The sequence below is a fragment of the Pseudopipra pipra genome, chromosome 6 (assembly GCF_036250125.1).
Source record: "Pseudopipra pipra isolate bDixPip1 chromosome 6, bDixPip1.hap1, whole genome shotgun sequence".
Taxonomy (NCBI): domain Eukaryota; kingdom Metazoa; phylum Chordata; class Aves; order Passeriformes; family Pipridae; genus Pseudopipra; species Pseudopipra pipra.
The window spans coordinates 30659682-30684570 of NC_087554.1; the positions used below are offsets into that span (position 1 = coordinate 30659682).

The following is a 24889-nucleotide window of genomic DNA, read 5'->3' on the forward strand; positions in this document are numbered from 1 at the left end:
TCACTAGGAGGATGGTGTTGACTTAATGCCTGCGAAAGGTTCAGTCAATGTAGCTGTACTCTTGCAGCGGCTTGTTTGAGTGTGATGGTGGTAATGTAGGTAGAGCCTGCTGTCTGGAGGGGCAGTACTCTTTGGGTGTTGTCCGCTCCTGCCCTTTGCAATGAGACAGTACTTCCTGAAGTAATGGATTTCCATTCCTTTGCCTGGGAGGCAAGGCCTGTGACTGGGTACTCATTTTGGTCACCTGGCATAGAAGGTTAATGGATTGCTCTTGGCACCACAGTTAAACTAACTTCTTGGTGGGGCTTTCTTTGTGTTGGTCAGCTCTGCTACAATTTTTGAAAGCTTTGTCTAAGTGGGAATTAAGCTCCTATGTTGACTGTACCACATCTCTCTTCAGAAGATAAAGACCACAAGTAGGACATACCTCAGGGATAGGGAAACCTTTCTAGGGCCATAATTTCACCTGCAAGATTCTCTTTGTTCTCAGCTCTCAGGAGCTGTGAGGGCTCCTGGTGTATTAGTTGGAAAGCCAGGTCTCAGCCTTCAAGACTTCAGGAAGAACACATGCTTCTTGGGGTGGTTGCAGTGCATGGAGTGCTCCTGAGTTCTCTGTTAAATTCAAACAAGTGGTACAGAGATGAAGAGCAGCATACAGGCCCTTTAAGAACCAATTGGCAAAAGAAGAGCTCAGTATTTAAATTTAGTGCAGACGAAGAGGGAAAAAATTCCCTATAGCATCTGGTTTATATTACTGCTCTTTGCCTCAGTAGATGGTGTGTTTACAATGAAGCTCTCTGGTGCATAGCGAGGGGAGTGCTCAAGCTGTTCATTTCTCAGGAACTCTGGGCTCAGGGTATGCCTTGCATCTATCTCCATGTCTTCCCTTTGGCCGCCTTAACTAATCCCATCTCAGCTGTTGAGCAGAGCAGAGGGGTGCCCTGTTGGGCTGAGATGCCTGAGCATAGCACTCCATCTTCCATGGTTCTCCAACATTGCATACTATTGTGGCTTCTTCCCATCTTGCTCAGCCTAGAAATGGAAGTAAATAGTCCTCCGGTTATGAGTTTATGCAGACATACGACCGGTGGCTGTGTACGAAGACTAATACTGCTGATGCATCCGTGTCCTGGCTGTTTTAATGCATTTAACAGAGCCGGTCACTTCTGATCTTTGTAAATCTAAGTTTGAAGCTCAGTGTGGGAGGTGGAAAGAGCAGAAGGATGTCTGGGTTTTAGCTGTGGTAGAATTTCTCTTTTGTGTGTGTGTGTTTTGTTTATTAAAGCATGGTTTGTGGTCTCTGAGCAGTTTCAGCAGAGCCCAGCACAGGAAACTTGAACACAGTAGTAGTAGTGGGGTGAGCTGCTCATCAGAAAGTACCACAGCTTTGCACAGGTAGTGCTTTGCATAGGGTTGTGGTAATCCATGCAAATGCTCGCCTCCACAGGTAGCCTGTGCATCCTGTAGTGTATCTTCTTAAGGACTGACGGCACCTCTGATCATGAATGCTGTAAAAGTACAGCCGTTGGACTTGGCAATTAGCTCCTGCGCTCTGTTTGGAGGACAGGGAGGTTAAAAATTCACTTAATGAACATATCACCTGATAATATATCTTGTATTGTAAATTTCATCATGTTCAAGGATAAAATACAATTTTTTTTAGACCCGAAGCTGTGGAAAAAATAATTCCTTGCCCACAGAGCTAGTGATCATTTCAGTGTTTGCTATTTGAAACTTTTGGGAATAGATGCCATATGCTTCCAGGCAAAAAGAAGAGAATGGAAAATTCTGTATTTATATTCTTGTATAATACAGATTTTTGTTGTGGTCATTCTCCTCAGTTGCTGCTGGACTAAAGCCTGTTGCCACCACTGCCAGACTGAGATTAAAACTTGTAACACAAATAAATTCTTCTCCCAGCTATTTTTGCAACTTCTCCCATCCAAGAAAACACAAAACTAGTCCCTGCCTTCCTTTTTGCCTTGTTCTGTCCCAGAAGGAGTCAGAAGCAGTTCTCGTCTTGCAATTTTCATTAACTCTTCTCTTTAAACAGTAGCGAAGGCAAATAATAATTAATTTTTGCCTGACCCCATTCAAATCAGTCACCTCAAATATTGGTCATCCATGCATCTCCTTACAGATGAATTGAAACTTAAACCCTGCCCTTGCCTCTCTGCCATCCTCTTTAAACAAACCTCCATCTTTTGAGCTGCCATGTTCCTTTTCCAGTGACTGTTCTCCTGGGGACAGCTTGCTAGCACTACACTCAGGAACTGCATGATTGATAGCAAAACTGGCAGCAGTATGTGTGTGCCCTGTTCCTTGATGATGCTTTGGGAAATGCTGGTATGTAGGGGGATGTTCAGCAATTACTGCAAAAGGCCAATCCATCTCAAACTGTTAGAAATGTTCTTTGGCCAAAAATGCATATACTCTTTATTGTATTATAGTGCGGGGCTTTTTTTGTTGTTTGGGGTTTTTTGGTTGGTTTTGGGTTTGTGTGTGTGTGTGTGTGTGTTTTCCATGGGGGGGAGGGGAGAGTGATATTGGAGTGATTTCTTGTTTTGATTATGGCCCCTCCTCCCCACCCCCCAGCCAAAAAACCCAGATCCTGGAAACAACAAAATCCCAACATTTTGGCCAGTTTTCTTTCCCTTCTGCAAAATACATTTGGGTATGCAGCTAAGAATTCATTTGTATATCTGGAGTGGTTTCCAAAGGGAATTTCATCTCCCATGATATGCACCCTGTAAAATACCATCCTACTTGGAAGCTTATTGTGGACGATGCCTTTAAACAAGTTCACGCACAGCAAAAGAAAATGGAACTACAGCTCCTGAAACACATCCCAACTCCACTGCCAGAGAAAAATCCTGCAACTTGTGACAAAGTATTTTTATTGTATGCACTCTTGCTGTAAACAGACCCTTTTCCGTAGAGCAGGAAAAAGATATCTCAAATTGTCAGAGCTATCCTGAAACTCGCTCCATGCTTTCCTAAAAGGGTTGCATTTGTACCTATTGATTGGGAGCACTATTTAAAAAGAAAATATCTGGGACTATGTTTAGGATTGAAATGGAACTACAGAAAGGAAGGGAAAATAGTAACAAGTAATATAGAATTGTCTATAAAAATTTAATTTTAACTTTGGTTCTGCTGCGATTTTACTCTTCTTCTATCTTTGCTCTTTCCCAAGATATTTGCATTAATGCACATCTTGAGACCTTTGTCATAGCAAAAAAGAATTGTTCCAATCCTCTTTCTTCCAGCATAGAGCTGGTTTAAAAAAAAAAAGCTATCTAGCTCTTTTTATTAAAAATTGCAAAGACACTGTAAACTCAGAGGTGCATTCATTTTCCTTGAGGAAAATACATGATTTTTCTTCTCGAATTTCACTTCCAGTTCTCTGCCCATCTGACAACTCCTCCTTCACGAGTGAAAACATTGGGGTTTTTTGCTCTCATCCCCTAACTGAGCTTTGGCAGCAGTGCTAACATTTTTATACCCAGAATGATGCCTCCTCCAGCCTACTGAAGAATGCATCTTTTATACCAATGGCCTTTCCTATAAATGGAAAGGCTCTGGGTATGTGCGGAGCACAGTGGAAAAAAAAACCCTAGTGCTGGCACTCACCATCCAGTTTACATCATTTGTCCTCTCTTGTGGTGAACTCTTTGACCTCATCTCCTAGAAATGAGAAAATGCAAGAATTTGAACATATCTGTGGCTAGGGCTTAAATCACACTCTGTCCTCAGCCATTGCTGCAAATCCGGCTCCTGCCTTCAGATTATTGATATGCTTTCCTGACAGGCCTGTGTGCCAATTTCCCCAGACAGACACAGTAGTAATTTGTTACATTTGGGCTTGTCGCATGTCTTTAGAGGGTGACTGTGGAGCAGAGTATGACTTTTAATACAGAACGCAGTCCTGGGCTGATCCCCAAGTCCTCACCAGTCAATGGAGATGTCCATTTGCCCAGGGCATCGATGTTGGAACTTGTGTCCTTATGTCCCTTTGTGCTCTGACTCTCAGAGAACGTAGTTTCAAGCCTCCAGCTCTTTGAGGTGGAAAAGTAGAAACAGCAAACATTTCCTGCTGGGCCAAACTGGCTGATATCAGTGTTTTCCTCCCTTCTGCAGTGTGTTTCCCGCTATGTTCCCTTAGATTTTCCTGTCATCAGGATGGCAAAAATCTTGCTACTAGGTTTAAAAAGAGATCAAATTTTTCTCAGTAGTATCTGGTAAAGTGTTCTGCATGTCTGCTTTTAAATAATGCAGCAGCTCCTTATGGCTTCTTTGGACTTGGTTGGGAGTCATCAGACTTTTTCTGTCATTCTGCCACTTTCCCTCACAGCGCGGGGCCTGAACCCAGCTCCCTGCGGTCACTGGAAACATTCTCTGTGGTAGCCTTTGCGTTAAGTCCAGAAAATTTGCTGACTGCCTTTCCCGGGCTTTACCTAGGGCAGCTATTCTAACAAGCTCAACACCCTCCCAAAGTATTGCAGATCCCTGGTGCATGTGTCATAAAAGTCTCACTTCCTTTTTTCCTTTTCATGAAAGTTTTGGAAAATTAGACTGTAAAACCATAGCACAACCTTTTAAAATAATAAACAATACTAATAGATATGAGCTTAGAGCTACTATGCTAGTGGGAATTGAAACTGCCTTTGCTAATGGTTCAGGTTGAAAAATAGATCAAAGAAAATCCAAACCTGAATGTTTCTCTTTTGCTTGTAGTCCTTGATATCAATCCCACATCTGACTTCTTTTAGATAGTTCTTCTTCCTTTGATAAACTATATAAACAGTCTCAAGACAATATAATCAAGGTAAAAATAGATAAAAATACGAGGTTTTGCTCATGAGATCAAGTAAGTTTTTAAAGACTACATTCCCCTCAAAGTTAAGTCATATTCTCCTTAGATTCCCAGCCTGGAGTCTTGGTGACTGAGAGCAGGGCAAAGGAGCATGAGTTTGGAACAAAGACAGCAAGTTGAAGGAAGCACAGGAGAGTGCTGTGCTGTCCTCAGCCTGGTGTTATGTTGGTTGAGCCGGCATTGCCTCTCTCTCTCTCCTAATTCAATTGCTACTTTCTTGGGTTTTCTGAAACATTGAACCACAGCAGTCTGGAACAAAGCTCCTGCTGTAGTTACGCTCTATCATAATGTTTAATCTTCAACCGCCCTTTTTTGTTACTTTGTTTTTAAGATCTCCATCCTGGTCTGAACCCAACATGCTGGGAAGACCTGACCTGAACTCCCTGTCTTTGCACTACTGAGCCTCAGTTCCTATGTTTGCTAAGTGCTAATCTCTACAGGGGGCTGTGCCCTGGACCCCTGTAACAGCCTCTACATTGGATAGCCCTTGCCAAGCTGTGTTTTCCTACCACCACTCTTTCTGGTACCTTGGCTTAGATACTCAGACACCTCTACATTGTTTTTCACTGTGCTGTCCAGGTGTACCCACAGACTTGGCACAGATCACTCAAGCACACCTCAGTACCAGTGAAGGCTATATATGCTGCATGAAAATAGGAGATCCCATCACATGCAGTGCATGTGGTGGTAAGTCTGTGTTAGAAGCTTGCAGTGGTGTGCAAATGCCATAAGGCCCATGAAGATGCTCACTAATTTGACCCCTTCTTGGGCTGGGATGTACACTGAGAAATTGCCTGCTATTCAGTACTGCTGTAGATAGTTTAAATCCTTTTGTATCCTAGCTCTTAGATGACATATTCATGCCTCATCAAGGAATATGTCTCAAGATTTCAGAAAAGACCATCTTCATGATCTCACCACCCACAGAAGCTTTAGCACTTTTGCTATCCAGTTGAAATTAAATAACCATGCAATTCAATTTTAAATATGGCTGTCACCTTATAAAATACCTTTTCCCACAACCACAGGACACACAGATGCTGATCTGTATCAATTTGTGTTGTTCTTAGTGGTTTCACATGCTGGTTATTTTAACTATAACAGAAAAAACTGTTGAACTTACAACTGTACAAATATGTGAGCCCACTGAAGAGTTACAGCCTGGGAGGTGAGATGCCTGTGGTCAACTCCCAGGAATTCACTGAGCATCTGATCATTCTGACATGGTTGTCTGTGCGCTGCTGAAGGCCTGCAGGTTCAGTAAGACACGTAGTGGACACACACTGGCAAGCTTGTGCTACAGTAAAGGCTTACCTTCCCTTCATGCATGAGAAGGTGCAGATCTCAACCCTATCCCAATTGTCTGTGCTGGCTTCACAGACATAACAGCTATAAAAAGTGACAACTCCTGCTGCTCTGTGTGAGTGAAAGGAGCACATCTACTAAGGGATAGATAGAGGAGCAGTTCTACCTTTTCAAAGTCTCTCTGTTGGTCTGTGTTGCAGGGGTGGAGATGGGAGGGAGAAGGGGAGTCAAGGTGGTCCCTGTTCAGCGTTCCCAAGCCTCAGTTCTGTGTTTTGCCTTTTGAAAGACATTTACTGGTCACATGGATTAGCAGTGGAACTTTTTTTGTAGTGCCTTTATATAAACATTCAGTATCTTGCCTTCACCCAGATCAATTAAATCCTTTCATCCAGTAATAGATGTGACATTCCCTACTCTGACCTGACATTTTATTTATTCCAGAATGGCTGATGAACCTCCCATACAGCTCCCACATAGGCTCTCAATTATCTTATTTCTGAGTAATGGCAACATTCTTTTTTTCTGACCTCCATGAAGCAATCCAATCACACTCACCCAAACAGCTGCAGCAATAATTTGTCATCTATCACTTTTAAACATGCCCTTCAGTTCATGTCACTTCAGTAGCACCCTTTTCTTCACCTTATTAAATATGGGGTACCTGTCTTTGTTTTCAAGTCCCTATGTCACCTCTGCCATTCTTATCTCTCTGCTGTGAGAGGTCACCTCACACTTCTATCAGCCCCTGATGCCAACTGTCTGCTCATTGCATTTTCAAACAAATGCTTTCTTGCATTTGTTTGTGCCACCTCTCTCAATTAGGAGTGATCTGCTATAGACAAGCACAGTCCTTTTGTTTCCCCTACAGTTAGGTTGCCAGTGCCAACTGTGTGGACTAAACTAGAGCAAAATGCACCATGGCAGCAAGATGTAGCTATTGAGAACAAGGTGATGGCTCCAAACATTGGAGCGTGAGGGAATCAGTCCTGTGGTCTTGCATGGGAGGCTGCAGTTCAGACACATTTACGTAGCTTGTAGGGATTGTGAACTGTTTGTTCCTTTCTTCAGATAGGATCAGTCTTTTTCTGGATCAAACCTCTCTTTAATTTACTATGATCTTGATATAGAAGGTGATAAGAAGTAGGTTGTGGGTGTGCTGAGAGCACTGCCAGGCATCCTGACTAACACTGCCCCCTTATTTTGAGGTGCACTGTCTTCACCTTCATCACTGGGTCTCATACTGAAAGTGCTTTGGAGCACAGAGCAGCTTTTCACCCTGTGTATGGTAGTCCCTACCACAGTAAGATCCCTACCTCTTCTTTGGTAGCACATGTGAATCACAGTCATATTGTCCCAGGAGCTATTTTCTTAATTTTGGAAAATCCCATTTCAAGTGAATGATCTTAACAATTGCAGATCTTGGTCAAAAGGTGAATCCTCTGGAGCTGGGATTGTGCTTCACAGCTGCAAATGAGCATGAGAGCTCTGAATGTTGACAGCACATTGCGTCAGGGACAGTGATGATGGCCGAGGAGACAAATGTATCCATAAGTCTTACTTTTCTTCTGTATATTTTAGCCAAGAGTTTGTGTTACTGGTGATGGGAGTAAAGCCTAAACACATAGTAAGTACATCTATGCCATGTAGCTTTCAGACACTGTTGGATATAGGTATTCTTCTGATTCCTTGGTCTTTGACAGGGACCTCTCAGGCTTCATGCCAGACACTGCTTTGGGGGCCTTTCTCACTGGAAAGGCAGCTATAGGTTCTTTTATCCAGAACACTTGCCATCATACCTTAGAAAATCAGATTATTTCAAGTTTTTTCTATCTTCCAGAGCTGCAGAGTCACTAAAGTTCTGCAGTCTGTAAAGCCCAGCCAGTGTTCTGTGCTAATTTTGCAGCATCCATACAGAGCAGTGGACAAATACGTTAAGTCGTTTCGATTATTCAACCTGTTTACTTAGTTCTGCATTTAGAAAGCATGGATAAATGAAGCTGTAACTTCCTCTTCCTCCCGTCCCCTTCATCAGCAAAGTAAACAACCAAAGAGCCACATAGAAAACACCACCTGTGAATCCTCCCAGGAAGCTCTGGGTAATCCCAAATGTCTCTCAACCTGCACTGCAGAAGGGCTTTCAGCCAGATCAGCTCCTGCACTGCTGGCTTCGTGGACTTAGTATAAACTGATACCACCACCACCACCACCAGGGCAGAAGCTCAAGACAAGTCTTCATCAGAGCAGTTGTGAAGCAATGTGAATCCACTGGAGGGAAGGTCCTTCCCTGACCTGCTTCAAGTTGAAAGACATCTCCCACCCTTGGCCCGTGCTCTCAGAAAGCCAGAGCTGGCATGGAACTGCATGTCTTGGTTTGTGGTACAGTGCCAGGTGTTTGCTGTCTTCCCCCCAGCCTTTTCCTGGGCTCAGGTGGGTGACACCTCATGATGAAATCAGTACTGGGTCTGGATAAACATTCTGAAAGCGTTTGACTGGATGGTGAGATGTAAAGTGCCAGGCCTGCCATCAGGGACATAAGGCTGCTTGTGAAGGTTCTTCTCCTGGTGTCCTGGCCCAATCGTGTACTGAGCAGTTGGAGTTCAGCCTCCATGAATCAGTCTGGCTTTCATTGTTTTGTTGCCACTTTTCAGTCTATAAACAGTTGCATCCTAGTGCTTGGTAAAGTGATTTCTTCCATTATAACTTCAAATGCTGTAAAGCAGTTGGGAAACTCAGCATATAAAATGCAGAGACAAGCTCTGTTTAATTTTTCTTATGAGAGAGCTTGAAGCAAGTTGACATTTATGAGCTGATTTCATAGGAGAGAGAAGAGCATAATGAAGAGTCTTGCTAGTCTGAGCTTCATGATAAACTCTAAAAGACCTTACTTCTAGCCAGTTGATATCCTTGTGTGTTTTGTTGGGGTTTTTTTTGTGTGGTTTTTGCATGTCTGAAGGCTTCTGCTAGGTTCCTAGCTATTTGTGCTCCCTGGTAACTCAGGGATAAAGAGAGCTTACACTTTGCTGATCTGAAATGCCAGCCAACTCACTGATTAATTGGTCAGTAGCTTTCAAATGCCAGAAGCAGATTCATCTTGAAATGGTGCAGTTCTGTAGCAGAAATGGAGTTAAAGGCTCCAGATGCACAAATACGTTGAGAAGAACAAATATTTACTCTGTGTTAGACAGGAAGTGTGCTGGATGGAGATTTCTGCCCTCACCACTTAAGCCCGTTGTTAGCTAATAAAAGGGAGTGTTCTGACTCCAAAGCAGTTAATACCTCACCGGTTAAAAACCAATGCGGAACATACTCTGGCTTTTTCTTTCTTTGTCCTGTCTTCTGGGATATGAGAATTAAAACCTGTGCAAGACACTGAGAACTGTAGTCCACTGAACAACAATGAAAACTCCTGCACTGAATTACTTGCACTTCTTGCAAGTGATGTGCTGATTCATTGCCAGTGTCCGAAAGGATGAACTGACTGTCAGGAGGGTTTATTTTCCCTATGCAGCAATTCTTAGCTACTCTGGACAAGGAGAGGCTTTGGCAGAGAGCTTCACATTGCCAATGGGATCAATGCTGGCTTCTGGTGTTATACTTAGGGCTGGGACTCTTACTGCTGTAGTGTTGTTCTCATCCTGAGCTGGAGAGATGGGTTTTGGGAAGTGGCTAAGAAGTAGTGACTGAGTTCTGTGTTTCCAAGTTGCAGGGGCTGTGCCCTGGAGTTGAAAATGCGAGTAGACTTACAGTTTGCCTTTTCACCCTCGGTAATTCCTTATGCAGTCACCAAATGGTTCTTTACGTGGATGCTGGTAACGCATGGTACAATCTCCTGTTTTCAGGGCGTAGCACTTCAGAAGCAGTGTGGGCTATGTTTTGTCTTTCATCTTGGAACTCAGCAGCTGCAATTAAACCAGAACAGGACATTACTGCTGATGCTAGTGGTACTAAATTCCTTTTGTGGAGGTGGAGAAATTGTGCTGCGGGTGTCTGTAACGATTCCTTATGAATATCCACATAATTCCTTCAGCCTTTTTAAAAGGCAAACTCTATTGGAAAGCAAAGCTCTTCATTGTGAAGCATTCATCTAATTGAGCATCATACATGTAATTCTTTAGAGGTCACCTGCTGATAGTGTAACTCGTCAACACAAACCCATGTCCTGGAGAGTGGGCTTGGAACATAAATACCAAAAGGGTTTATCAAATGCCTTTCTTCTTTTCAAAATTGTATTGTGCCTTCAAATGCAAAGCAATGTTGGAGGTATTTCAGGTTAGAAGATGAAATTGGAGAGTATGGCAAATGGTGACTTTTAACTCAAGATCAAATAAAAGGCACTTTGGGTGGCTCCCTGGACCTGTGATGAGGTGTGTGTAGAGGATCTCCAATACCTGGAGCTCTCCTACAGGGAGAGGACAGCTATTTGTGACTATTTTTGGGCATCCTAGCAGACATCCAAGTACACCAAGGACTAATCCAGTAGGTGTAGTATACAGAAGTGAAGGCTATTGTAGGTCTGCACTTCCTCCCTCACCATTGAAAACCACTAATATGTATGTGTATAAAGCTTCTGTCACTTGCAGCATGTGGACACCAAAGGTATTCAGTGGGCCAGTTGTACTTCATGAGGGGTGCTTTCAATGCCCAGTTTTCTTCACTGGGGTTGTTGGTGTGATCTGTCCTGTCCAGCCATGTGCCAGGATGTCAACAGGATCCAGGATTACTTTGTAATTACTCCCCAATTAAATGAGCACCTCCTTGTCAGCTTATATCACAGATTTGGACAGGAAAAGAAGCTGCAACCAAGCCTGTCAATTGAGTCTGTGTTGAGTGTGGGGAGGGTGTTAAGCAGCCACCCACGAGACCCCAGCAGTTCTTCCAAGTGTTTTAAGATGTAAAAGGAGGATTTGGAGAAGAGGGTGCCACAGAAACTGTCAGAGCAGTACCATCAAGAAAGGGAAAATCACATCAGAGCCTGGGAGGTAGTGCTGGTAATGAGTTAATGCTGAGTGAAGGGAAACTGAGACGAGATTGTTGAGATTTATTTTTCATGGCCTGCCCAGCTTTTCAGTCCAAACCCTTCCAATTAATAAGCTAATGACGGCCTAGTCTGTCTGTTCAAGGAGCAAGAGAGAGATACTTGTGGTCACTGTGGGTTAGCATCCTCTTTAATTGATACAGTATATTCAGCTTCCAGACTACCAAGGTGGAAAGGATCCCATTTTAGGGCAGCTGGACTTGCTTTATTAGTAATCGTATTGCTTGAAAAAGCTGTATGTGCAGCAGTTTTCTGGCTGCTCTTAATAAACTATTAGTTATTAAATGATTGCCTCAGTCCTTGTTACAGATAATTTCATTTAAATAAAATTCCTTGCATCGTGGACTCAGCTGTAGAATTTGTTGCAAGAACTAGCCAATCTGTCTCGGCAGTCCTGTGCTGAATGCGTGGCATTGTAGTAAGCAGGTGCCATGGAGGGTTTGCTTTCAGGCCAGACAGGGAACGCAGCCCGGCTGTGCAGTCTGAAGCCCAGATGCACTGCTCTGTACATGACTACCAGAAGTGCAGTATTTGCAGCTGGGTAAATTGATTTTGTTTTCCAGCTGTGTATGATGTATTGTTTGAATATCCTGCTTTCTCTTCTGGTGACTGGAAAGGAATCCTGCTGTCATTTCCCTTACAACACCAGAAGAAAGCCTGGGCTAGCACCTATAGCTTTCAGCTTACTCAAGACCTCACTTTGCAGAGCACGTGTAGACAACATAAAACTGTGCTACTAGGCTGAGATTTGTGTGCTAGCAGGTCCATCCATACCCTTCTTAACAGGAGCCAAACCTTTGTGGACACATCTCAACAGCAGAGCTGTGTTGAAATACTTGATTAAAATTCATCTCCCAGCATAAACACAAGGAAGGAGGGTGCCATGGTGGCTGTGAACACTGCCTCCCTTTGAGCACAGTGGTGGTGGTCCGGAGAGGCACTGCTCCAGTGAATTCTTTCTTTGATTGCTTAAGCCAGACCTTTCTTCTGTCAGAAAGAAGGCAAACAGCACTGCTCTGGCTCAGTTACAGCTCCTCCAGGGCTGTTACACAAATATGGCAGTCTTCTGGCTGTGTCAGAAAGTTTACATTCACCCATGGAAAGCAGGGCTATATGGAAGAGTGATTTAGCAAGGAGAGAAGTAAAGAGCATCTGTAAAGGTCAGATAAAGCTGGAATGTCATTGCTGCAACCACAAAGAGATGAAACTGCCCATTTGGGTTTTTTTTAATATCTGTCATTTATATGGTTGTGGTAGCTTTGACATTTACATTGCTGAAATTGCTCAGCAGCTGAAGTGCCTTATGATGTTTTCTTGCAGCAAAGAGCTCTCTAGATCTACTCTGAATGGTGTCACGGCACTGCTGCTTTTCAGGCAGAAGCATTCTTTAAACTTTAAAATGTTGACTTACTGTCCCACTTTCCTAGGTTTCAGGAATATTGCCTGAGCCACTTTAGTTCCTGAAAGGTACTCAAATTGGAAAGGACAGCATGGACAGGAAAGGTTATTGGCTTTCAGAAACAAAAGCAAATGTTTGAGAAGTACGAAAGAGTATCAGAGAGTGCATATGTGTATGCACAAATAATACAGGTAGGTTTGCAGTTGGCAGGACTGAGGGATACCTGGAAGGAGCTAGCTGGAGACGGTATCTCATTAGAGTTTTGGCTGCAGGACCTTTAGCGGTCGCCTGGCTGGTTTTTTTTAATTAACTCATGACTGGGCAAGGGCTAATACAGTGAAGAAGCAAGGACTTTTCGTATTGTGTGAGAGAAAGGAAGTGCATTCCTGTTAAAATAGGTATGCAGGTAGGCTTATAAAGGATACCCTAACAGTAAATATGCTGAGGCAGCAGAACAGTTAATCATATTTACTTGCTTTTAGTAACATTTGTTATTCTTTTTATTATCTGACAGGTTGTATTGTGGTAGAATATGAAGGTCCTATTGTTCATGCAGCACCCAGCACACAAATAGCAAGAGTTGATCTTGGTGTCAGGGATCTTGCTGATGAAGCTGGGGTGTTTAAAAAAAATATATAAAAAAAAAGCAAGCTACAAATCATAGCTAGATGGGAGCAGGGAACATAGAGAGCAATAATGAGAAATGCATTTCCATGTGCATGCAAACTCACACGTGCTCCTTCATCAGACATCCTCTATTGTGAACACTGAACAAGAGGAGACCTGCGGGGGGGGCCTTGGTGGTCTGATGTGTCCAAAAATGAAATGAAGTGTATGGAAAAATCCAAGGGCCAAGAAACACAGCTCTGTTTGCACCTCTTCTGCAGTTACCATAGAAAATTTATGGTGTGAGGCTTTTGCTGGTATGCTTTTGTGCTATTATTTAACAGTAAGTAGTTTTCCACCTCTGAAATTTCCATAAGCCTCAAGATTGAGTATTTCTTTTCTTGTCTTTGGGGCAGGGAGTTAGAAGTAAGCAGGAGAATAATCTCCAGGATTCTGTGTCTGCAGACAGCAAGGAAGCACATCTGCTGCTTCAGAGCAGCTTCGCACCTGGCAGTGTATTTCTGCCCTCTGAACTGGGGTGCAACTCACCTCACCCCAGCAAATGCGGGTGGGGTGTTGGTTTTTTTTTTTCTTGCCTGGCTGATCCCAGGGCTGGACCTGCACCAGAAAGTTGGCTGGCTGCTCTTGACAGGCCTTTCCACTTTTGAAAACTTGTTTGCTGGTGACAGGCAGCACATCAGGGCTTAGCAGCCACCCAAGCCAATTGCCAGCATTATATGTGACTCAGGGCGTGGGGAGGAGTGGCTGTGCTGCCCAGAAGGTTGATGGGGCGAGTGGGTGGTTTCGGTAGGTTTCCTAGAATAACAAAAAGTATCCTGTGCAGATGCGTGAAGCCAAGGCAGTAAAAATGAGTCTAAACAAGACTGCTAGGACTGGGAGACCCAGAGGACAGCAAAAATTTCAGCTCTCCCTTCTTTTGCCCCCCTCCCCCCCCCCCCCCCGCTGCATTTCTCTGGGCTTCTCCTATCTGTCTGTCAAATCTCTTTCCATTTTACTACTTTTAAGTAAGAAGATATTTTACCCCTGTGCAGTATATGCAGCAAATGCAACATAAAACTGTTTTCTGATGATTGTGTTTTGATAGATGTTGCTCTGGGTTGGTCTGTGAAGAATATAGTTTGTGAGTCCCACTGCAGTTATTAAAAGTATTCATAATCCTACTTTCTTGTAAAATGGCCTAATGCATTCACACTGGGCTGCTGATTGTTGCTGTTTGCATATGCTGTTGTGCTACTCGTGGTTTTATGCTTATTGGAGTTCATGTTGAGCCTGAAGGATGCCTTGGAAAAATGTCTGCACATCTGGGAGTTATCTAGTGGGAAGTGTGTGTTCTGTCTATCAACCCTTCATGATCCACGTTCTTGAAAAGCTGAGGTGTTGGTTTTGCCACTCATGGCTAATGGCAATGTTTTGCGGAATTGTTTCACTGCAGCATGTCTAAGGTCATGATGAGATGGAGATGGCTCCAATAGAGAACCTGGAGTGCTGGCTCTGTGACTTTGTTTTCCTTCAAGCCCTAGGTGACTTTTGCAGCAATAAAAATACTTTCACTGATCTAGCTATCTTGCCAGGCTTTATAATAATGCAAAATTTAGAAGATTTGCATATCATTTCATCTGTGTTCATTGGAAATGTAGACCTGCTCACCCTCTTCCACTCTCAAACTGTGCAGAGGGATGCCCTGTTGAGCTCTGTTAGGATTATCAGTGATTTAAAGCAGAGCTTTCTGGTCTGCTTTGGGCTGATGGAAAACAAAACTAAAATTATTTCAGTGAAGTCATACAAGAAATAAAAGTGCAGCCTTGTGGCCTGTGAGTTAGATCTCAGGCTTCCTTCTCAAGTCAATACAAGTTTTGTAATGTCACCCAGGACCAGGCACTACCTCTAAGTATCTTGCTTTGTCTGCTTTCCAAATATGAGAAGGTGGTTCATGGACACCCATGTTGTTTCTGACATAACATGCTCTCATATCTTGATATATGATGATGATGTAGCATTTGAAAGCGTGTCTGCTCTCATTTGCCCTTCTGGAGGAGTGAAGTAACCTGGCAGCAAAAGGGAGCCAAATAAGTTAACCTTTCTTCTTATAATACAGCTCAGGCACTAGAATGAAGAATATAGGGCCAAAAGGATGTACTTCAGGATACAGGGCCCTTTTTCAATTAAAATCACTCTTATTTGAAAAAAAAACCTCACACCTCTTTTATTTCTCAGGGGATTAACAAGAAAAAGCAATAAAAGGTGCCTAATGTCTTACACTTCTTTTTTTCCAGTCTTCCAAATCTGGGAGGAAACCAGGCCATCTTGAAAAAAGAGATCCCAGACTTTCACAATACACGCATCTGTCTAAAGGGCCATTGCCATGAAAGTATTTACAGCTGCACTGTTATCCTGCTCTATCCCACAGTCCCAGTGGAGAGCAAGGACAGAGCACAGCAGTGGGAAGCTCGACAGCTGTTGAGCAATGCTTTTTACAAGTAAAGATTCTGCCACACTATTTGTAATCTGGCAAACTCAAATGAAAGCAGGTTAGTAGTGAAAACGCAGCTTTGATACAACTGAAAACAAACCCTTTGCCATTCAGGGTAATGTTTCTTTTGAAATCCTGTGCATGGTGTAAGCAGTCGTGAAGTATTTCTAAATTTTTGGCATGCTATTCTTCAGTATGAGTCCTTACTTCTGTGGTTCCCCAGCAGCCTAAGACAGAATGGCTGCTGTGGTCCACTCCACCCTCCTGCTTGGCCCATGTATGCCAAATTTTCTCCTGCAGAGGCTTGTTAGACTCTGCTGAACTGTCTCCATGCACTACTGAACAGAAGACTAGCCTTAAGAAAGTAAACAGTTCTTTGCTGGGTCAGTGAGTTGAATTGGCTCTCAGATCACATCTGGGAGAGGGAGGGAAGAGTTTTCTTGTAGTAGCACTGAGCTTGGTTATTTTTGAGAAACCTCACCCTTCTATTTAAAGAGTGATTGAGGGGTTATCAGATTGTACAAAGGAAAGGGTTTACTTGGTGTCCTATTCAAACACTGTGAAATGCATTTGTTAGCACTTGAACAAACTTGTCCTCTTTAAAAGACCTGGTTTCTACCATTTACTCTTCGAACAGTAGTTTTGTGTCAAACAGCTTCTGCGTCTTCAAGTTTGGCTCTATGATTCTCTCGCCTGTTTAACTCTATGCCACACAGAGGTGTCTAAGGTGTTTTATATTTGCTACTTGTGTTTTGACCATCAAATGGCAGCACTTTTCTCTTTCAGACCCTTTCTCACAGTGCTCTTTTGAGATGATCCCTACTATCCCATCTCTTGGAAGAGGCGGTCTCTCCCCAGTCAGTGCCCCACATGCCCATTGTTCAGAGCATGGGCTTACAAATTGTAACCACAGAAAATGTGTCATGTCATCTGTTGTGGTGGAATTAATTTCTCTCATATGAGAGGTCCTTTTATCCTGACCACTTGAGGTCAGAAGGTGCTTTCAAAAGAGTTTTGTTTAGCTTGAGTACTACTGGCTATGTTGTGGTTTGTATCTCAGTTTGTCCCACACTTCAAACTCAAATTATTTTTCCAGTGGTGGTGCACAATATCACTAATTACAGAGTGGCTGTGATTTTTATTATTGAGATGGCTGCAGTGGTGCATCTGCCAGAGGCTCTCAAATAGTGGGAGTTTGGAGCTGTGCTAGACAGTAGTGTTGCTAAGTAATCGTTACTTATATCCTTTCTAGGACCTGCACTTCTTCTGAAATGAGTGATAATAGCATCATTATTCAGAAAGTATTTACTCCTTCACATGATGGGGGTGGGGGAGAAGGTGGGACAGTCGCAGGGTAGGGAAGTCTACTCAGCAGCTAGTGAGTGAGAATGGAGGCAGCAGGACAGACACTGCTGGGATGTGGTTTATGTGGCTGAGGAGCTCAACATGTTGTCCCTTACTGTCTGTCTAAGGGTTGCGGTGTTTGCTGGGGCGGAGTAGACCAGAGGCAATTGGATGTATAAGAATGGTTCTTTTTTTTCTCAAGCACCTGTCTAGAGACCAGAAGATCTGAAATGCTGTTCTCTGTTCTCCTTCATATTATGTTAATATGTGTCATCTAACATCACTGGAGTCCCTAGCAATCTGAGCATGCTTTAAAATCGGTTTCGAGGTATTCTAAACCAAACAGAAAATGAGAAGCCTCTCCAGAAAATCAGATGTGCTGGAGCTGTAATGTGACAGTCTGATTCAGACTCCCTCTTTTGTGGGAACACCCTGCAACTTCTTTGAATATTTAGAGGTGGTATCCCTTGTGGTCCACAAGGAAATCGTGTGGAAAGGTGATAACCTAATGAGATTTGAACCTTTGTCATGGTACCTAGCAGCACTGCTTTGGTTGTGAACTGTTGTTTTGTTTCTGTGAAGATTGCTAACTGCTTTTTTTTTTTTTCTTGCTTTCTTTCCTATGTTTTAGACATTTACAGCATGGTGTAATTCTCACCTCCGCAAGGCTGGGACACAGATTGAGAATATAGAGGAAGATTTCAGGGATGGTCTTAAACTCATGTTACTTCTGGAAGTCATTTCAGGTGAGAGAGGTTATGTGTGGTGTTCTCAAGTTCTCAAGCATCTTTGTGGTGAAATCCGTCCTCCTCCTCCTTTCTTGCAGAATAAGGACTGCAAGGGCTGTAATGCTGCAGATTTTGCTTCCTGATTCAGAACAAATTTCTCCCTGATGAATATCTGTCTCCAGCAGTGACCATTAATGTACTTTTGAAATGTACTCCAAAGCTCATGGCCTGTGCAGGCTGCCCACTGTGTTCCTGCTCCTGCCGCTCAGCTTTTCTCTGCCTGTCAGGAATGCACTGCTTCCTGTGAAGGCTCAAGCAATGGCTTTTACTGCTTGGCAGGGCTGATGAAACAGCTCTGGGAAGTGTGGGAATGCTGCACTGGCAAATCATACCAAAGCCACATGGCAGTGGGAGTACGATAGAAGTTATTTGAAGAGAGGAGTCAAACCAATAAATCTTTTGTGTTCTTCAGTTTCAGCTGTGACTGAAGTCATTCCATTCTAGTTTTAATCTGAACTCAGTGCTCAAGCCTTCATGGGAAAATAAAATCCCCCAGAAAAGCAAAATCTCAAAAAACTCAGTCTGAAATAAAAGCAGTGGCATGAACAAATTAGATTGTATTTGTTTTTACTCCGAGTCACAAATGTCCCACTACTAGATAGATATCTCCCAGGGATTGTTTCATATAAGCAGTAATCCCTTTTGATGTGCTGTTGAAATAAATACCTTAGTAAAGTGTTGTGGGAGGCACTAAGAGAGAGTAAGACTGTATGTGTGAAACTGGGACTGTATGCTCACAGACTGTCTTTTGGTGGCTTTTGAGCCAGTTACAGCAACCCTTGCACTCCTGACCTTGGTGCTTGTTCCAAAATGGCCATGATAGAAGCACTCGGACTGCCTTCCCTCTCTCCCTTCTTTTCTTTCCTTCCCCTTCCTCTTTGCCAGTTTCTGCGAACATGCTATCAGTATACTGTCACTGAACTGGAAGAAAGGGGAGAGAAGTATGTAGAGGAGAGGGCAGATAAGGCTCAGTGCTAAAGCAGGGGGTCTCCTGTCTCACACTGCTTAATTTCCTTGCATTGTCTCCCACTCTTCCTCTCCTATTGTCCCTTTGAGAGCCCATTGGCAGGGCCTGTCAGATCTGCCTCAGTTTGAGAAGAAGCAAGTGGCTTCCAATTGCACAGGTGGTGTGGGCAGAGCATGTACCTATCCCAGTGCAGAGCAGCTCTGTGCCTGCAACTTGCTGCTAGATGAGTGGGCAAATGCACGGAGAGCAGCTGGGGACTGCATCCCACCAGAGACCATGGTCCTTCACACACGTAAGACTGAGCATCCTTTCCCTAGAGACAGCAGAAGGTAGAACTAAGTTCTCCTAAGTACAGTGGCAAAAGAAGATAAATGTAGCACATTTTTTCCCCATTTCATTTCTGTCATTGGCAGTTCCATTATCAGTTGTGAGCCCCACTGATCATATAAGATCATACAGCTGCTGGCTATACTAGCAGCCCTTTTGGTCTGTAGTTAGGGAAGCACCAGCCCATCTGAGGAGCACCATGTGGGGGTCTCCTGATGTTTGTAAGTTCTTGCCGTGGTTCCCACTCATCATCTGCCAAAAGGGTGAGTCCCTGGAAGACTATTAGCCCTCTAGTTCCAGCTTCTGGCCTTGCCTTTCAGCTCTTGGCTCACACCTTCCTCTTCGCATATACTGGGGAGCTGCAGAGCTGCTGATGGGAACTTGGCATGAGCAGGGTTACTCTGTGAGACTGATCTCCTCTAACCCAGAGGATGATGGCCAGAAGAGCTTTCAGCCATGAGAGCGCTGGTCCAGGTTGGCTGAGAGCCATGCAGAGCTGAGTGCCTCCTCCACCTGGCTGTATGGATGGGATGTGTGGAAGTGAGGGAGGGAGCACTGTCTCCCTCTGCCCCTGCTGTGGGGTGGTTGCTGCCACCCTGCCATGGTAGGAAGGATGGAGCCTGCATGAGGGAAGCTACTGGAGGCCCTATGGTGGAAGAGGGACTTTGTCACTGGGACTGTGGGAGACCTGTTTCAGGGCAGACCTCATGTGTGTCCTTGGGAGCACATTGCTACCAGGCAGCTAGGGCAAGTAGGAAGCAGTTTTCCCATTTGATGCAGTTTCCCAAAGTTGGGAAGCAGTGATGACCTGCAAGAGGAGCATGCTTCAGTTTTAGTCAGCCTAGTACCTTCTGGCGGTGAGCTGTGCTGCTGACAGGTCCTCTTTCAGCTCCACCAGAGCCCCTTGGTTCCCCAATCTCTATGCACTGGCAGAAGTTCCACAGATAGTCCTGGGACTTCCTCATTGCAGGTCCTCTCCTGCTGGAAGTAACAACTGCAGCCTCCCCTAGAAATTGCCCCAAAAGATACAATTCCGTTTTTCACCATGTGTTTCCTTCCCCAGAGAAAGCCATTTTAAAAATAATACTACAAGACTGAAAAAGGCTAAACTGACATTTAGTACTTTTAAAATAAAGTTATAAGACTCTTCCCCCTCCCAACAGAAGGAGGGACTAATTGAATTTTTTCCTAAATGAACTTGTAGTAAACAACTTCTATGCCAACACATCCTTGCATTGTTTAGCGTTTAAAGTACAGCCTTGGGCTAGTACATGAGGATCAGAGAATGGAAGCAAGTAGACCATTTTCATTCTCTCAGCTGGGAGAAGTACTGAGAAATAAAGCAATGATGCAAATAGCTGAAAGTAGAACATATTTCTAGCAGGCTTCCTTTTAACAGTCTACATCATTAATAATATATGACATGGAACCAGGTGATGCTTTTTTCTGGAAAACTAAATTTGTAATAAAGTCCAAGTCTGAAGGAAATAGCCACTTGGTTTTGGAACTTAAAAAGTACACAAAAAAAGGATTCTAATCTGAGAAAGGGAGACTGCAATTTTGCAATCACCAGCATTGCTGTCAGGGGGATCAATCCTGCTCTTCCCAGCCTCAGGGAGAGCAGTTCAGCTGCTCTCCCCCTATATTGGCATTGCACATGCGGCCACAAGGTGAATTGGATCAGCTTGCTGTTCCAGCTGAAACCTAATCGCTTGTCTTTATTTTTGTTTTTGCAAGGCTAGTTTACAGTCACATGAGCTGAAAAAAATGGTTATTTTTTAGCTGGCTCAGCCCATTTGTTGACATTTGGTAGCATAAGTCTGCTTAGGTCTATTGTAAAACTAAATGTATAAATGTCATTGTGAAACTGTCACAAAAAATGCTTCAACTGTTCTTTAGAATTACTAGCATTGTCCAAAAATAAAGCAAGGTACCATGATGTGTACTTAAGGTTCCATTAAAGTAAAAGAGATTTTTTTTTTTAATCCTAGAATGGAGGTAGGAGCATAAAATACATTTTTTTACTTAAATTGCCAGACACCCGTGTTCCATTTTGAAAATTAATCTCGTTTTATCCTTAAGTGTAAGAGCTAATGACACCAGCCTACAGTAACCACTGAAACATTTCTCTAGGATTTTAATTTCCAGCCTTTTTTTCTTGTAGGGCATGGTTATGGAGATAATATTTTTTCTCTGTTTTAGCTTTTCCTCACACCTGTGTTGGGAAACAAGACAAGTACTTTTCTTTCTCACACTTAAGCATTGAATAAAGGTTTTGAGTTAACAGGCATGGGCTTAAATATTCAATTCAAGATACAGCAGGAGACTTTTGGAACTGAGTAGGTCAGGTGAATAATTACTTGCCTAGACTTGCCTATTTGATCTCTTTTTAATTATAACCTTTTTTTTCTAAAGTGCAAAACATGCTTGGATTTTCTTTAGATCGTTTTTGTATTCTGGAGCTTGCGATCTGAAAGTGGACATTCTGTTCATTTTTGGTGTTGTGTGTCACACACAGATGATTCCTGATATCGCATCTAGTTATATTTCTAATTGAGGTTCCTTTGAAAAGCCCACCTGTCCATCCAAGCTTTAATTTGCTTACTCTGAGTGTTGGGTTATTGTTAGTAAAAGTAGACTGTGAGCATAATTACAAGCAGCCTATCAGGAAGGACATGACTGCACTTAATGCAACTCTTTCAAATAAATACAGTCAGGAAAATGCTTTTCCAAGTCTTTCAGCTTTGTTGCAGTCAGGAACTGTTGTTATCCTAAGACTGATTTCTATCAGAGATTAACCTGCTCTTACCTCAGGGCTAGGCTGCTTCCTTCTCTGTGCCTCATTATAAACATTTTAAATGAACAGCTGTGTAAGAGACCTTGTGTAGAGTTAGAAATACATCAGACTTAATGGAAAGGAGTTGAGATGACAGTCCTGACAGTTATAAAGCCACTTCCCAAAGAATTATTTTATTTCCTGAAAGAGGCAGTTTTGGCCATTCGGTGTTGAGACCAGAGAGGCAGGAGGTTTGTTTCTTGGATGGGGGTAAGAAAAGGCAAGCTATAAGATCACCCTCATATTTAACTGTAGGGACTTCCATGGAGATATTTGCTTTGTAAATTGGATGTTGCAAATGCTGGAGGAGACCTCCTCACTTGTCTTTGTCAGGGAGGGAAATCTGTGCTGTTTCCAAGCATCCTCCTCATCTGTGGTTCGTGAAGGTTAGTTCTACTGCCTAGCTCAGAGGGGTTTCAGCTGACCTTTTCACCGCTGATACAAACCTGCTCTGAAAAGGTGAGGTTCTGACAGGTTCTGTGTTACTAACTTATATCTGATGCAACAAAAGATACTTTTCTGTCTTTTTAGGGCTGTCCAGGGCTGTGAGTGTGGCTGTCCTGAAAGGATGCTCTCTGCCTGGCTGAGCCATGGGAGCCGCCAGCATGGGAAACACTCACCAGGGAAAAACAGGTTCAGAATTGTTTTGTAACACTTTTTTTTTCCTCTTTTCTTATTAGGTGAACGTTTGGCTAAACCTGAAAGAGGCAAAATGCGAGTGCACAAAATATCCAATGTGAACAAGGCCTTGGATTTCATTGCCAGCAAAGGAGTCAAACTAGTATCTATTGGAGCGGAAGGTAAGGAAACCAGCTGGTTTGTCTGGGCCCAAGCTATGCTTAGTCATTATCTTTCTTATTGGCTGCATGTCATTTCCCTTTGCACCTCCCTAGCCCTACCGTGTTCTTGTAGAATAAGCCATCGAGTTAAAAATGGGATATGGTAGGCCTTTACTCTGGATTTAAATCCTGCCTTCACACCAGACTGCTAAACCTGATTCCCACTTGGGCTTATGGATCAGGTCCTCCTGCTTTTCTTCTGGTTTTCATGAGTTAAGAAAAACTTTGGGCAGTGGCAGAAACAAAATAATTGAGATATTTCTTTCTCAAATGAAGAAAAGTCTCAACTGAAGCATAGCAGAAGGAAAGTATTTAGCTAGTTGCAGAGCTGCTGGGGAAGATCGCCTGTTGCTGTAGGGCACTGCATGGGTCAAAGCCAAGTGCAGTCCCCAGCATAGGACAAAGACCTCAGAGATTCCAATTTTCAGGGCTTCCAGTCTTCTTTTTGTGCACCCCAGAAAGCTGGGTGCTTGAAGTCTGTGTATTGTTGTGTAGAGATCACTGTGGGCAGCACCAAGGGACGCCCCCAAGAAGAACTTGTGGATCATGCAGAAAGCAGGCAGCAGGCAGTTGTGTAGGATTTCTGTCTTTTTAGCAAAGATGGTGAGTGTTTTGCAGATATGTCACCCAAGACCCAGAAGGGCTTGCAGGTTTTTCTGACATTTGTTTTGCTTTGTTCTGGATCTGTGTGTAAATGCTGCCTATGGACTCAAGTTGTCACTTGCTGTGGAAACACTCTACTTCTATGGTATTTCTAGGTTTGTATTTACAGTGACCGTGGAAAATGAGGGAGGTTTGTTATCTCCACCTTGCAGATGGAAATACATGGTTTCTCTAGGGAAATTCATGACACAACCAGGAAATGAGCCCATGATACTGTTCTGGATGGGCATTCCTCCTTTGGGAGGGTCTTGGAGCTACGGGGCTGAGCCCTGCCTGTTCTCAGCTCATGAGGTCAGTGCAGTCTCAGTGTGCTGTCGCCAATTTTGGCCTTTCAGGCATGCTCTTGGGGCATGTCCAAGACATGTACCCACTCTATGGTTCACTTGTTCCATGTCAGATCAGGCAGAATACCTCTGCTACTGCAGGTGCTTATGTTTATCTTACCGAGACCTTTACCTCAACATGCTGCTTTAAATTCATGGAGACTTTGGAATAATTTGGAACTAGTGTCCCAGGACATTGCAGACACCTCTTTACTGTGTTCGGTATAGAAGAGCAAAATATAAGAGGCAAATGGCTGAATGATATTGATATTTTCCATCCAAACCAGTGGTAGCACCCTGAGGCTATTTTTGGCCCTGAGTATTGGTTATGTAGCACAAATACCTATCTAAGGTCATTTTTGCCTTTAAAAAAAGACTGATGTCTGATCATTGTATTGATTATACTGTTGTATCATCCAGTGTCTGATACAATAGTCCATATCTATGTGGGACCCTTTTCAAGCTAGAAGTTGGACTTGGAGTGAGAGGTCTTCCACCTTTAGACAGCTCCTGTTGTCATTTGGATCTCAGACAGACATTTGAATCCTTCTGGGAGTCTAAAGCATGTGCAAAGTTTACCTTTCTTTCCTGCTCTCCTGCTCTATTCCCCTTTTTTATTTTCCTGATTCTGCGCTCCCTGGCACTAGTTTGTCTTTTCCTCTTTTTCCGCTGGATTTTATTTTTGCTCTCTACTCCTTAGTCAGCTGTGACTGTACCCTCAGAGCACGTAGAAGTTATTTGCAAGTAAAATGATCTCTGACCAAAGATCACTAGGGCCCAGTTATTCAGTATGGTTTTGTAGCAGTTTCCCTGTTCAGAAATAGACTCTGAGGTGCCATTTTGAGACAGAAGTGTGTTTCATATCAGTCTGAATGGTGATCCTGTCCTGCCCTGCCAAATGTTTCCTGGCTTTCCTTTGTCCTGTTTCCCATGTGGCTACGTGGTGAATACACATGGATTTCTTTATACTACCAAAAGTAGCACGGCACTGAAGTTTAGACTAAGGGTTAACTTTGATTTTTATAGAGAGTGCTTGGGCCTGTGCAGTGATGCCAGCTCGGGACATGTAAGTGTGATCACATCATGGACT

At 43.3% G+C, this 24889-nt stretch overlaps 1 protein-coding gene across 6 annotated transcripts in view; it reads left to right on the plus strand.

Annotated features, from left to right (window-relative positions):
• The window catches only part of ACTN1 (actinin alpha 1), an 88085-nt gene that overhangs the window by 24135 nt on the left and 39061 nt on the right, over nt 1-24889 (plus strand). For all 6 annotated transcript variants that reach the window (XM_064658331.1, XM_064658330.1, XM_064658327.1 and 3 more), the window contains exons 2-3: nt 17688-17802; nt 22655-22774. In XM_064658331.1, the coding sequence (XP_064514401.1) occupies nt 17688-17802; nt 22655-22774 (235 nt within the window). The remainder of the gene's footprint in view (nt 1-17687; nt 17803-22654; nt 22775-24889) is intronic.